The sequence below is a fragment of the Chenopodium quinoa genome, unplaced genomic scaffold (assembly GCF_001683475.1).
Source record: "Chenopodium quinoa cultivar QQ74 unplaced genomic scaffold, ASM168347v1, whole genome shotgun sequence".
Taxonomy (NCBI): Eukaryota; Viridiplantae; Streptophyta; class Magnoliopsida; order Caryophyllales; family Amaranthaceae; genus Chenopodium; species Chenopodium quinoa.
Window position 1 is genome coordinate 2,604,898 of NW_018744895.1, and position 15,367 is coordinate 2,620,264.

The following is a 15,367-nucleotide window of genomic DNA, read 5'->3' on the forward strand; positions in this document are numbered from 1 at the left end:
ATTATAAAATGCATGGGTTATTCTCATATAGTGAATGGATGAATGGAATTAATATTCTATCACAGGTTTTGTGAAAATGTCAACTAGTGGGGCCCAATTAGGATAGTAAATACGGACTGCGATCCGTTATGTATTTTTGTAAATCTAAATATGGTCTGCGTACCGTTGCGTATTTTTCTACCTTAATATTTAGATTAGTCCTAGTCTTACTTGTAGTTGCATAATTGGTGGAGATGTCTCGAAAACGGCGTTTCTAAGAAGACAAGCCAAGAGGATGCAACGAAGACCCTTGAAGACTAAAGGGGCCATGCTAGTTGCCAAATGCATCTTTTACTTATATTTTCTGTATATAATTATGCTTATATATATAAATGATATGTTAGATGCATGTTTAGGATTTCGAATGTTGCGATGATATTCACTTAAATCAACCAACATAGAAACCCTAGGTCCCTATAAAATTGAGCCAAATTTGCCATTCCAAGATAACACTTACCAAACTAATGTGAATAGTGATGGGCTATGCCAAAGCAAGGCATCACTATCTCCCTAGGAACGTAAAGTATACTAAGTATACAAGTTGATTTTGGTTAAGCTCAACGATATCATGGCAATGGAGATAAGACGTCAAGAAAGCATTAGATGCGATGTTTTATCAAACTAAGAGTAGCTTAGAGCTATTAGCAATTAGATTGCGTACCTTAAAATATTAAGTGTTAAGACAAGCCAAAGCATGCTTAAACACTTTTTGATTTTTGGGGTCTTGGAATCGTTTTATTCTCGCAAAAATGGGACAAATTTTAAATGTGTGGATAAAACACATAATAAGATTGAAATTTTTTGTTTGCATGTATTTCAATGCTTATTATTTGATAAATGGTAATACTTTGCACTTATATTTGCAGAGTTCTAAATCAAATTATAATGTTTCCAATGATTGGTAAAAGGAAATCTTTTGAGAATGGTTCTCAAGGAAAGAAAAGACATTTCTAAAATACAACTTCTCATAATTGACTTTTATGACTAAAGTCCGAAAGGACGGTTGGATATCATGTATTCAAAATACTAGGTAGTTTTGATGAACATGAAGTATTGAGTTGAAAAACTCAAATTGTCAATAGTTGACAACCAACATATCTTTTCGCTTCATTCACTAATGAGTAGCACTCATTGATGTAGTAATTCAAGTACGAATTAAAGGAAAAGATGGAACTTTGTTTTACAGCGCATTAGATGCTTAATTATGCCTAACAAAGTATAAAAGTCAAAACACTTAAAGAAATGGTTCTTGAAAGTTATGAGATGATGTATGATAAGAAATATAGGAAACAAGGAACAAAAAAAAAGGAATTTGAGATTCCAATTCTACCTAATAGTTCATGTTATCATAGTTAAACTTAGCGACTTATCTTCACAACTATTAGATACTGATTGAGAGTTCCACTTTCGAAGTGACCTCAAAACAAATGCAGTTAAGCTAAGTTATTGACTTACAAGCTTGGAATGAAGCAAGTGGTGCGACATCAGTTGTAAGGTCATCTGGATTGTTTAAAGACCTTTTAAAGCTAAGGGTGGAACAAATAATGGTTATTGTGTTCCATAATCAGCAAATGATCCGTTTACACACGAAAAGACTCACATTTAAAGTAAAAGAGCAATAGTTGTTGGTTTAATTTGAATGACATGATGGTTTAAGCCATGAGTCAAGGATGCTTGATTATAAACAAACATTTTCTAACATGAAAACTCACAAGGTTCAAGTCATGGACATGATTTGCGTTCTAAACATCTTTAGCAATGTCACATCAACAAGAACTTACTCAAGGCTCTATTAGATAGACTCTTGATAGTTGATCGATTCGGAATCGTTCTAAAGCAAGCAAGTCTTACTTGTTAAAATTGACAAAGAAAGGAGCTATTGTGCTTGGTATAGACAATTGACTCCGAAAGCTAAAGAGAATTCCATTACTTCAACGTTTTCACAAGAATTTGAAAGAATATGACTATATTTATCAAATGTGAACAAATTGGATCTTGAGTAGCTCAAAAGTTCAGTGAAGTATAGAATCGACTTGGCAAGATATCAAACGTCTAGATTAGATTGAGTGATGTTTGCTTGAGCCAAGAGTGATCATATCAAAGTTATGAAATTGAAATTTCATAATTATCTCCACAAAGAATATGGTATGTCTTGACGGAGACCTCGATGCCATTTGGAAATGACTCGAATGATGATGGATCACATCCCTTCCTATAAAGTTCTTAAGGATTTGCACAAATGACTAGTGTTACACTAAACAAAATTGTCGAAGCTAAGAAAGGACACCATATTTAGTTATGGATAGAAACAGTTTCTTGCGTCTTTTCAAGTATATGTCTAGGGCTCTTAGCTCAGTGGGAGTTCATTGGCTCAGTGGGAGCTAAGTGGCTTAATAAGGGCTAAGGTAGCTCTAGTGGGAGCTAACTATTAACCAAAGACAATATACATGTCTCTTTGTAAGCATTAAAGTGAGACCATGGGCATTACTTCAACAACCTAATTGAGAACATAGTATTTATTGCTGTAAGTGGTGTCTTTCTGGAAAGTAACACATTTTCAAAACAACAAGTGGGAGGAAAATGAACTCGATGACTATCGAGATTAGCAACAAACTAAAATTGAGAATCTCATAAGACTTTAGAAGGGCTTCATGAGAATGATTGATCAAGAATACTCAAAGGACTTTACAAGTGCCTTAAATGAGAATTCAATACTCACAAAACTTTAGAAGTGTTGGAGTAAGATCAATATAATCAAAGGGCTTTAAAAGCATCTTGAAACTCAGTGTTTGATACAATTACCCCGTATAGGTATAGAATTCACTAAAGATTGATTCCTATAAATTTCTATTAAGTTATAAATAAACCTAAGACTTACAAGCATACTATTTACTATTTGATGGTAAGGGAATAGTGTCTTGTAAATTAGCTACGACAAATCCAAATTCCGAATAATGGTTAGAGGCCATAAAATCCGAAAAAGACTCCATGTTTGAAAATCATGTTTGAAACTTGATTAACTTGCATGAAGGGTAAAGCCCCATCAATTGCAAATAAGTTTTCAAGGAGAAAACTAACAAATATGGATATGCATACATAACTAGATTGGTTGAAAAGGATACAATTAATTCACGGCGTTGATTTTAATAAAAACCTATTCACCAGTTGGAATGCTTAAGTCTTTTCGTGATTATTGCATAGGAAATATGGCAAAATAGATACCAAAACCGCCTTCCTAAAATAGGATTTTGGAAGAGACTACGGAAATAGTCTAAGGGTTTTGTAAATCTAAATAATGCTAGATTTGAAAGCAAGCTCAAGTAATCCATTGCTGGATTAAGGGAAGCATTGCATGTAGGAATTGGAACGTGTTTTTCTCTTAAAGTTAATATAAGGTTTGGCTTGTTGAGAAACATGGAAATTCTTTGAATAAAGAAGTTTAGTGGGAGCAAAAGTCAATTGTAAAGGTCCAACAAGAATTTTACGAACTCTGTTGTGAAATAACTATCAAATGCTAAATGCATAGATTTGAAAGAATTTTTCAATGATGGACCAAGCTAAAGGCAATACTTAGTACATAGTGGGAGTTAAGATCTATTAAATAGACTTAATAAAATGTTTGAACGAGTAAAGGAATTTACCGTGTTAAACATGAAGGACCTAAAAAGACTTTCGACCCACATGTATAAAACTAAGTAAATGTTTGGACTAAGTACAAGCTAGGCAAATACTAAGTTAAACAAGAAAGACTCTAGTAGAGACTTTCAACTGTATCATATAGCAAACAGTTTAGCAAGACTCAGTGAAACTAGATGAGCTAAAAGTCACATGAATGGGATGAAATAGGGAATATTTCAGCAATTGAATCCATCATGTATGCTAAGATATGGCACTACAAGAAAACAGCTGGATTCCGACGGAAAAAATCCGTCGAAAACATAGGAAATTCCGTCGGAATCAGGCTTTTCGACGGAATTCCGTCGGAGATAGTCCGTCGTAACAGCCCTTGTCGGAAATTCGACCTTTTCCGGCGGAAATTCCGTCGGAAGGCGTGTTTCCGACGGAATTATTTCTGTCAGCGCTTTTTTGACTTTTATTCAAAGTCCGTCGCAACGTTCCGACGGAAATTTTCGTCAGAGTTGGAAAGCTTTCCGGCGGAATTTTCTGTCGGAAAAGGTATATTCCGACAGAAAATTCCATCGGAAAAGCTAAAAAAAAACAGCCCCACCCTGCCCAGAAAAACCCCCCACCCTGACCACCCCCACCCCCACCCACACCCACCTGCCCAGAAAAACCCCCCCACCCCACCCACACCCACGACAACCCCCACGCACAACCACCCCTACCCATACCCACCAGCCCAGAAAACCCCCATACCCACAACCACCCACACCCACCCCACCTGCCTAGAAAAAACCCCCCACCCCCACCCACACCCACCTGCCCAGAACAACCCCCACGCACAACCACCCCTACCCACATCCACCAGCCCAGAAAACCCCCACACCCACAACCACCCACACCCACCCCACCTGCCCAGAAAAACCCCACCCACACCCCACCCTGACCACCCCCACCCCCACCCACACCCACCTGCCTAGTAAAACTTCCACCCACACCACCCCCACCTGCCAGAAAAACCCCCACCCACACCACCCCACCAACCCAGAACAACCCCCACCATACCCACAACCACCAAAATCGCAAAAAAAAAAAAAACGAAAAACGCATAAAATTCGAGAGATCTGAAAAAATAAACAAAACAATTGAAATCGAACAAAATAAATAAAACATACAATTAATCTGAAATTAATAAAAATAACATTACAATTATATAAAAAACAATTATAATCATAATTGTTTTAAAAAAAAAAAACTAGATCTACAATGTTGATGTTAGTTGTTGTAGTTGTTGTCGTTGCGCGGTGGTTACTTATGTTGTCGTTGTTGTGTCGCTGTTGAAGTGGTCAGAATAGGGGAAAGAAGAGGAGAGAAGGAGGAGATCTACAAGAAGATAAAGAAGGAGAATGAGAAAAAGAGAAGGGGAAAGAACGAAGAAAGGAGAAAGAGAAGAAGAGAGGAGAGAGAAAGAGAAGAAGAGAGGCGGAATGAGAGGAGGAGATCAGAGGAAATAGAATTGAATAGGGTTGGGGGAGGGGAACCAATTTTTAGGGTTTGTTTTTTTTTTTCTTTTTTTTTAAATAAGATATTCCGTTGGAAATTTAAGTTTTCGACCGAATATTCCGTCGGAACTTTCCAACGGATTTTAATTCTGTCGGAAATTCAACGTATCGACGGAAAAATCCGTCGGACACTTCCGACGGATTTTTTTTTCCTGTCGGAATATTAATTTTCCGATGGAATATTCCGTCGAAAAGCCCATAAATTCCGAGGGATTTTTATTCCGTAGGAAATCCGTCGAAACGTTCCGACGGAATAAAAATCCACCGGTATATATAGATTTCCGACAGAATTTTGTGTCCGTCGGAAGATGTCCGTCGGAATCTGGCCTTTTTCTTGTAGTGTGGAATCGTCACATGACTTGCATGCTTAGAGCATGATAAGTATAAAAATACCAATCGACTTGAATCTAAGCAATGGATTGTTGATTATGATCAAGAACATCCAAATTGCTTGGTTAAGTAAAAGGATGAGTTCTTGATGCATGAAAACAAATATAATTTGAATATTGATGTTGCGAGAACAACCTTAGCAAGGATTAGATCCTTAACAAGGAATTCATTCATAAGCACAAGGTTAAAACGCGTCGTGACTTGAGAATGGCAATATGAACTTATGTCCATGTACATTGTGCAAAAATTTAAGGTAAATTTCCATAATCACAAATGATTAGGGTATCCAAATCATTGTGAGCCAGTTGGAGTAAGATCCAAGCAAAGTATCATTAGGAAATCTGCTTAAGTATATATTGAGAACATTGTTGCCTTAAAGGCAATAATAAGAAAGTTGTTCAATGGATAGTTCGTTGTTGAACTTTGATGATTATAGGTTGTCAAGTTGAAGATCTTAAATCATGAAAAATGAGTAGGAACCATCACTTGGACAATAAATCCTGAATCACATATAATCCATAACACTCTAAAATCTTATCATCTTATTATGATAGTTTTTGATAATGAAGATGCTAAGTTTTGCAAAATAATCATAACTAAACCTAAGCAATAAGTGAACCACAACATTCACAATTGCATAAAAGAAATCAAGCATATTACGAATGGGTATGATTTCTATAAATGTTTTTTCAAGAGTATTACTCTTAAAACATTTGGGGAAAACCATTTATCATAAGATGAAAAGTTGAAAGTTTCATAGTGGAATAAAATTTTTACTAATAAATTCCACAAACTATTTAATTGTAGTTTAGAATTAAATAATGAGTCCATTCGATTTTTGAGAATATTCAAAACAGGTTATCAAGACAATGTCTTGGATAAAGAAACACCTGTTAAGTGAACATTGAATATTTTAATCGAAATTATCCCTAATCAAGGTCATTTAAATGGTGGATGATTAATGACCACTTGATTTAGTGTGTGTAGTATGATTTATAGCACCGTTTCTTGTGCTACAAAGACATGATTGTCATAAATCATTTGCACAGGTATTTGTTTGGAACTATACCGCAACGACCTATGACAATACTTTAAGAGATTTAAAATCATCATAAGTATATACTCATTATACCTATCAGAACCTCTTTCCTCGACCATGAGTATTATAAGTTCTCTTGTTTGAGTACTAGTCCGTTTTGATGTTGTCAAACGTCTGCCGTAAATGGGGATTATAGCGACAACACTCGGGCGGCTAGGTCCTCTTAGTAAGGGAAGCTAACAATACAAGACTGGGAATGTCCCCCTATTAACGATAGGGAACATGTCTTTGTTGTTTACAAGGCCTCTCGAAGAGCGAGACTATGAAAATGCATGGTCGTGCTAAGATGGATTTTAGAAATCATTTGCTTATTGACAGTCGAACTCGGAAATCGGGAAACACTTCTGGATCTTATAGTTCATTAAGAGACATTAAGTGACATAGAAAATGGGATATACACTAACAGCGCACTTGTTCGGAAGGACAACTGGGAGATTAAAAGGAATAGTGTCCTTCGAACAAGTGTATTATTCTGATAGAGGGTTCGGAATTATTAGAAAGCTAATTATTCAGTGAGGTCAAGTGATCGAAATGCCTAGCTGGAGGCCGCTTCCGATCAGTAATATTAATGTATAATTAATATTACAGCTTAATTTTTCTTAAACCTTCGGGTCACACCCAATCGAGTAATTGAACCAAAACGACGAATTAATCCGAAGGATTAGATGAGTCATTAGAGTATTACGAACATAGACGTCAGATTCCGAGCTTAGAGCGTCGAAAACCGAGCATCGTAAGTCGAATCGAACTTATAATTCGACGAGACGAGAAATCAAGCAAACGACAAGTTCAAGCTAAGCCGTAACTTTGCATTGGCCTAGCCATGCGAAAGCTAGGCTAGCACAGGGCACCAACAGCAATGCATGGCTGTGCCGCAATCCAAGCATGCATGTGCGTGCTAGGCTTGTTGGCCGAGCATGCTCAGGGGCTGGTGCACCTGGTCGCACGCAATCTAGCAGCTGGCGCGCCATGCGTGCTAGCGTGCTAGCATGCTGGTGCCTCGCACTCAACAACAAGCGTAGCAGCAGCTAGACTGCGCCTAGCACGAGCATCGCATCGCAGCAGCAGCACGCTATGCGTGCGTATGCTGTGGGCTTTGCGTGCTTGCATGCTGGGCAGCGCCTAGCACAAGCATTGAAGCAGCAGCTTACTAGCGAAGGCTAGCGATGGCAGCACAGCATCAGCTAGCCCGCAAGGACTTGCAGTAGTAGCGCCAGCACGCCCAGCAGCAGCCCGCATGCATGTGAGGCACGCTTGCTGGGTTGCACACACACGCTACTAGCCAGCAGGCCCAGCGGCTGCCAGCAAGGCAACCTTGGCGCCCAAGGCAGGCCACGCCAGCTGGATGATGTGTGTGGGGCGTGTGCATGGAGTGTGTGTGGGTTTTCTTGGGGAGCAAGGGGAGGGTGGTCCCCTCTTGTGGTCCTCACCTAACCCCTTGCTCACCACTTGACACTTGTCGTTTGTTGATTCACTTGCAATTCAATTTGATTTTTGAATTAAATTAAATTGAATAAAATGCATTTTACCAACTCTCCCACATTGATGGGAGATTGGAATTCAAGGGCTCCCTTCCCTATAAATACCAATCATTTGGCATTGGGAAGGGACACTTGAGTTGTGAAGTTTAAGGGATCTCCAAGAAGAGAATACCTTAGTTCTAATACTCTAAGTTCTTTTGGTCTAGCCCCGACTAAGCTTCGCGGTAGGGGCTGTTCGGGTCGGGTCTCGAGGGTTAGAGCCGTTGGAGGCTTGCGCATTTGCGAAGCTTTATGCTTTCAAGTTTGAACTCTAAAAGGAGCGAAGCACGCATCAAGGGTAAGATCGTCTTTCTCTCTCTCTTTGTTATTTAATTATGTGATTGTTAATTAATTAATATGAATGTTTAGTTACTTTAATTTGTGTGCGGATTTTGGGAGGGTTTCATTCCGCGTAGTGTTGGACACTACGAAACCCAACACAAAGAATCTTTCGGAGCAAAGCCCAAGTCACACACTAGTTTAACATATTAAAAAAATTGCGATAAAGATTTCAATGAATGAACATTTATTTATTATATTAATTCTATAAAAGTACGTCTGTACGTATAACGAGATTCATACTACCAAGTATCATACAAGTAAAATCTCATTTGATGTACTCATATTAGTCATATAGTGATACAGTCTGCTGCTATTCTTTATGCTTTATTTTGTGATGTTATAAGATTTTTTATGGAGTCTATAATATTTACTACTCATACTTTCTGATTTAAAGTTAGTTTCTTGAAAACTGTTTTGGGGTCTATAATATGAACCTTATCATTTTGATAGGAGTGTCTACTCCTTAAAGTGATATATTGATCCTTTGTGAGAGTGAGGGATAACTCAAATAGTTAGAGCTTTCCTTCCAGTCTCAAAGGATCCTGGAATCGATTCTTATCACCTATCCATGTGACTTTCTAAATAAAAAGAAAAAAAATATTGATCCTTTATACGTAAAAAAATAAAATATTTTGTACAACTAAACAATATTTTTTATTTTCCTAAAAAAAATATATAATTATACATTTAAAAACTTGTTATGAGTTGAGTCGAATCAACTTCAGACTCGACTCAAGTTGAGCAAGAGCAACCTTGACAAACCACATTGTAGTACTAGAACAAATAAGCAATGGATACAAGATTACAGCCACATGTGATACTACTGTGGGGACCGTGCAAGCTCAACAACAGCCAGTGCGTTGCAGCAGTCATCTCAGCAATCCAGTACAAAATTGTACAACTAATAATATCATCCCACAATATTCACTCTTCCCGACACTACTGCTTTTGTTGTCCCAACTACGCGTTTTCCGCACCTGAAAGCGCCGCCCATTTTTAAAATTTCCCCAAAAAACAACAAATTATGCTGTCTTTTGGAAACCCCTTGGAAAATTCCTACTTGTTCTTCTTCCTCCATCACCGCTACACATTTTCTCCTCCATTATCATTTAAATGGGACCTCTTTTCGTTTGAAAGGTTAGCTACCCAATTCACTTAATCTGTCAGTCATTTTCATTACTGTTATGATTCGTTCTTTATTTAATTTTAATTGACTTTATCCCATCTATTTGAACTGCTCTTCTGTCGTTTTCCTTGTACAAATTTGATAGTATATGTTTGAAGTTTGATGCCAATTTTAACATATTACTTACTCCAAATTGAAATTTAAATAAATTTGAGGGTTACCCTGATCGATTTTTGCTTGATTTTTGGATTAATTGATTAGTTTTGTGAACTGGGTGTTCGTTGGTTTGCTGATTGGAGGTTGAAATTTGAAGAAATCTGAAAAATATTAAGTTCAAAGTTTGGTTGAATTTTGTTGGTTTGAGCTGATTTTGGGGTTAATTAGTTGGTTTTGTGAACTGGGTATTTGTTGATTTGATGTATTGAGGTTTGTTACTATGGTAATCATGTATTTTGGGAAGTTCAAATTTCGCGTTTGGGTATTGTTTGCTATGTGTTTGATAAAATGCTCCTTAGAGTTTGACCCAGCTGATAATTATCTCATAAATTGTGGATCATCCACTAATGCTTCAGTGGGTGATCGTGTTTTCTTGGGTGATTCAAATGTGAATTCTAGTGTTGTTCTTTCAACCACTCAAAAAATTTGGGCTAATACAAGCTCAAATTCAATCCCAGCTTCAGATTCTTCAGATCTGTATAAAACTGCTCAAATCTTTACCGGAAACTCCAACTATACTTTCTCTGTTTCGAAACATGGCCGTCACTGGATTCGCCTTCATTTCTTCCCATTTGCATCCCAGAATTTTAATATGAGCCTTGCTAGATTCTCTGTTTCAGCTCAGAATTTCACCCTTTTGAGGAATTTTCAACCAGATGAAGATACTCCCGTGGTCAAGGAGTATTCTTTGAATATAACATCAGATAAGCTTAATCTTCTTATCACCCCATCATCTGGATCCTTTGCATTCTTAAATGCCCTGGAACTAGTTTCTGTTCCTGATGAGCTTATCCCTCATAGTGTCAGAACCGTCGATTCTCCTGGCTCCAGTGAAAACCTCTTGCAGCAAGCTTTGCAGACTGTCTTTAGGGTGAATATGGGGAATACTGCAGTTAACCCGCAAAACGACACCCTCTCCCGGCATTGGGTCCCCGATGGAACCTTCTTAAGAACCCATAATCTTGTCCAGTTCTTGTCGAAGGCACAGGCTATTAATTACACAGGAAGTGGGTCGACCCCTGAAATTGCTCCTCCTTTAGTCTATGGAACTGCCAGTAAGTTGAACTCTGAACTTGATCCTACTTTGAATTTGAATATGACTTGGAATTTCGATGTTGATCAGGATTTCAGATATTTGGTTCGGTTTCATTTCTGTGATATAGTTAGCAAGTCACTGGGTCAGATGATGTTTAATGTTTATATCAACTCCTGGTATGCCAATAAACATCTTGAACTTGATAAATTGGGTTCCCCTTATTATCTAGATGTTGCTGTGCGAGATAGTCATACTAGTTCTCTCAATGTGAGTGTTGGAACTATTAATGATGGTAGTTCTTACCCCAATGCCATGCTTAATGGGCTTGAGATCATGAAAATAAGTAACTCTAAGGGTTTTCTTGATGTCGATGCTGCATCCTTGAAGTCAAGTGCTAAGGTCAAAACTGGTCTGATAGTGGGTTTAGCCGTTGGGGTTGTGTTTATCATTATGATTCTGGGTTTAGCTTTCTTCCTGGTCAGGAGGAGAAAGAGGACATATTCCAATGCGAACGGAAACAAAATTGAGGGAGCCTCTGAATATGGTTATCGTTTCTCTTTTGCTGCCATTAAAAAAGCCACTGACAACTTTAATGAAAGCTTGGTCATTGGAGTTGGAGGTTTTGGGAAGGTGTTCAAAGGGGTGCTAGATGATAATAGAGAGGTTGCTATAAAGAGAGGAAATCCTGATTCTCAACAGGGCATTAATGAATTTCGGACTGAAATTGAAATGCTATCGCACTTCCGTCATCGCCATTTAGTGGCTCTCATTGGGTACTGTGATGAGCAGAACGAGATGATATTGTTGTACGAGTACATGGAAAATGGGACGCTTAAGAGCCACTTGTATGGCTCTGATAATCCTATCTTGAGCTGGAAACAGAGACTTGAGATATGCATTGGTTCAGCCAGAGGTCTTTATTATCTTCATACAGGTTCTGCAAAGCCCATCATCCATCGTGATGTTAAGTCAGCAAATATACTGCTAGATGAGAACCTGATGGCTAAAGTTGCAGATTTTGGTCTATCAAAAGCTGGTCCTGATCTTGATCACACGCACGTTAGCACTGCTGTGAAAGGAAGCTTTGGGTACCTAGATCCTGAGTATCTTATAAGACAACAGCTGACTGAAAAATCAGATGTTTACTCCTTTGGTGTTGTCCTGTATGAGGTTCTCTGTGGGAGGCCAGTAATTGACCCAACCCTTCCTCGTGAGATGGTTAATTTGGTGGAATGGGCAACCAAGTCGCAGAAGAAAGGGGAGTTGGAAAAAATTATTGATCCAAATCTTGCAGGTCAAATAAAACCCGAGTCTCTAAGAAAGTTCCTAGAGACAGCTGAAAAGTGTTTGGCTGAATGTGGTCTTGATCGCCCTACAATGGGAGAAGTGCTCTGGAATTTAGAAAATGCGCTGCAACTACAGGAAGACGAAGCCTCTTCACAAGGAAGTGACGATGTCTCTTTGCAAGTTGATGATGAACAACCACTACAAAGTCTTCCTTCCACCAGACAATATAGCATGGGAAGTGCAGCAGATATTGTCGATATTTCGATGAATACAGTTTTCTCACAAATGAGAAATGGTACTATGAGGTGATAGCAATGTTAGCGCCATCCACTATTAGTGTGGTGACTATCCACTCCGACGTACTTTGAAATTGCACAAATGAAGACGGGTTGATTTGTTGTACAGAGGATTTGTTTTGGTTTTAATTCATTCTTTTATGCTCTTTTCTGTATGAGTCAAAATTTAAGAGCTGCTGCAGGTAAATTCTGCACAAATCATTATTTATTTGCCATATGGAGGTTAAATACTTAAATCTGATTACAAAGCTCCACTTAGAACTGTTCGACTTATCTTCTTAATTATACACATTACACACTGGTGACATATTCTTTCTCTAATGCTTCTTGTTCTTGCTGATGCCCATTTCTGTATATACTCCGTATGTTCTTTATTTTGCAGTTCCGGTGTTCTTATATCCATTCACCATGGAGGTTTCTAAACATGCCTGCTCTACCTATCTATCTATCTACGGATATGCTATATATTATACTAAAATAGAGTATACTAGTTGCTTGCTAACGCGTGTTTTCCACGTCCAGAGCTAAGCATCACCAATAGTCATAACAAATGTAAAAAAAAAAATATGTTCAATAAGAGTTCCAATACGTCTCATAGCTATGCATCACCAATACTGATAACCATCTCATAGTATATTGAGTAGGGCTGAGCAAAACTATTTGATAATTCAAATATCCAAAAATTTGATACGCATTCGATCCGAAAATTTAGGATAACCGATTCGAAAACATTTTCGGATCGGATATTCGAACCAAAAATTTCGGATATCGAATATCGGAATTTTGGATTTCGGATATCCGAATATTCGAAAAATATCCTAAAAAAAGTTGGATATCGGATATCGGGTCGGACATCCGTTCCGAAATCCGAAAAAAAGAACACTTTTTTTACCATTTTAAAATATTTCATACTAGATGGAAGCCTGTGCGATGCACGGTTTTTTCATCTAAGCTTTTAATTATTTGATTTACTGTATTTAATAATTTCGGACAAAATTACAAAAGTTTAATATTTATTTTTGTAACTATAGTTTATAATGAATTTATTAAATATAAATAAATTGTAAATATGATATTTTTTCCGTTATATAAAATCTTTAATGTGAAATGATAATTTTTTAATAATTTAAATCCTAAATCATTACATTGTTTTACCGTATCTTTTATTTCGATAGAATCACCAACCTCGTCCATAACCAACCTACTACATCAATGGATAAATTAAACCGTGAAATGTTAGCCAAACTGAAATTGAAATAAATTAAATCTTTACATTTATATAAAATAAATCAATATATTAACCAATAAATGAAAAATTGTTACGATATAAAATCAAATCTATGCATTGGAATTTTTTCATCATCTCCAAAAATAACCAAAGCCATCGATATATTAAGTATACAACATCTAATCGTATGTCATTACATAAACAAATAATCGTTAAGTATCTTAAATAAAGACAATGTAACTAATAATTACAGATATAAATTTAAACATAAGATTTCAAAACTTACCCGGACATTGATGACCTAAAACTAACACAAAATTAGTGTAATGGGGTTTTGTATTGATACGAAATTTTATTTGTGTCGTATGATGTGTTACATCTGCATATATAAAAACATTTAGTAAATAAAACATAAACATATAATCGTTGAGTATCCCAAATTAATACAATGTAAATAATAATTAGAAATACTAATTTAAACATAGGATTTTAAAAATTAAACTAAAAATTACCCGGCCATTGATGACCAAAAATTAACACAAATTTACTAATACAAAATTCTCTTGAGGGGTTTTTTATTGATACGAAATTTTATTTGTGTCGTAGATGTGTCAATTTATAATAGTAGGTATCACAAACTTTAATTTAATTATAATTAACGAACAATTTGTATTTCTTATCATAAACACTATCAAAATTTATCTTATAATGATAGGTATCAAACTTTATTATAAGTGTTTATCATTTAAATATTTTTTAGTGTATTTTGTTTGGATTTCTTATACTCGTAGTATTGAATTTAAATGATCTTTTCTTATATTTTTACTTTATTTTTTTCATTGAAATAATTTAATTCGTGGATTATAATCTACGTGGCATTAAAATTTTAGATATATCAAATCTAATTCGTTACTTTTATCTAGGTGGCGACATAATTTTTTAATTCAAAAATAAAATAAAAATCTTTCTTCTTATTGGTTGAAATAAGTATATTTCTTACGTGGCGCTCCGAATGCTCTCCAAAAATGCCTACTTTATTTATATATATTAGATTTTTAGATGCCCTAAGACAAAAACTCGGATAACCCTAATTTTCCACCTCTCTTCTCAGATTCGCCTCTCTCTCCTCTCTTTTCTCCCTCTTCTCTCTTCTCAAATTCGCCTCTCTCTCCTCTCTTCTCAGATCCGCTTCTCTCCGCCTCTTTCTCCTCTCTCCTCAGATCCGCCTCTATCTCCTCTCTTTTCTCCTTGTAACTCACAGCCTCACTCCTCCACCAGCCGCGACTTCCCTCACTCCTCCACCAACGACGGCAACTTGAGTTCCCTCACTCCTCCACTAGCGACGACAACCCGAGTTCGTTCCCTTGCTCCTCCACCAGCGGCGGCTTGCGTTGCTTCCCTTGCGCTGCAATGCTTTCCTCTTTTGTTATTACCACTAATTTGAATCAGTTAATGGGGTTTTTAGGTTTGATTTTGGAAACCAATTTCTGGGTTTTTATAGTTCTTGTTTTAATTTTCTTACAAATAATGGGTTTAGGTTCATAAGTTATGCTTTTTGAACTGTTAATTAAGTGTTGTTCTACCTTTACTCTGCTAAAAAATGAG

At 36.9% G+C, this 15,367-nt stretch overlaps 1 protein-coding gene across 1 annotated transcript; it reads left to right on the plus strand.

Moving 5' to 3' along the window:
- The first annotated feature begins 9,393 nt into the window (after positions 1-9,393).
- On the plus strand, positions 9,394-12,915 carry LOC110706046 (probable receptor-like protein kinase At5g59700). The gene has a single exon (XM_021883962.1). The coding sequence runs from the start codon at positions 10,136-10,138 to the stop codon at positions 12,545-12,547; it is 2,412 nt and encodes an 803-aa protein (XP_021739654.1). The 5' UTR covers positions 9,394-10,135; the 3' UTR covers positions 12,548-12,915.
- Positions 12,916-15,367: the final 2,452 nt, after the last annotated feature.

Excerpts from the sequence above, each read along its gene's own strand:
- LOC110706046 (XM_021883962.1), top strand. The coding sequence starts at position 10,136 with ATGGTAATCATGTATTTTGGGAAGTTCAAATTTCGCGTTTGGGTATTG.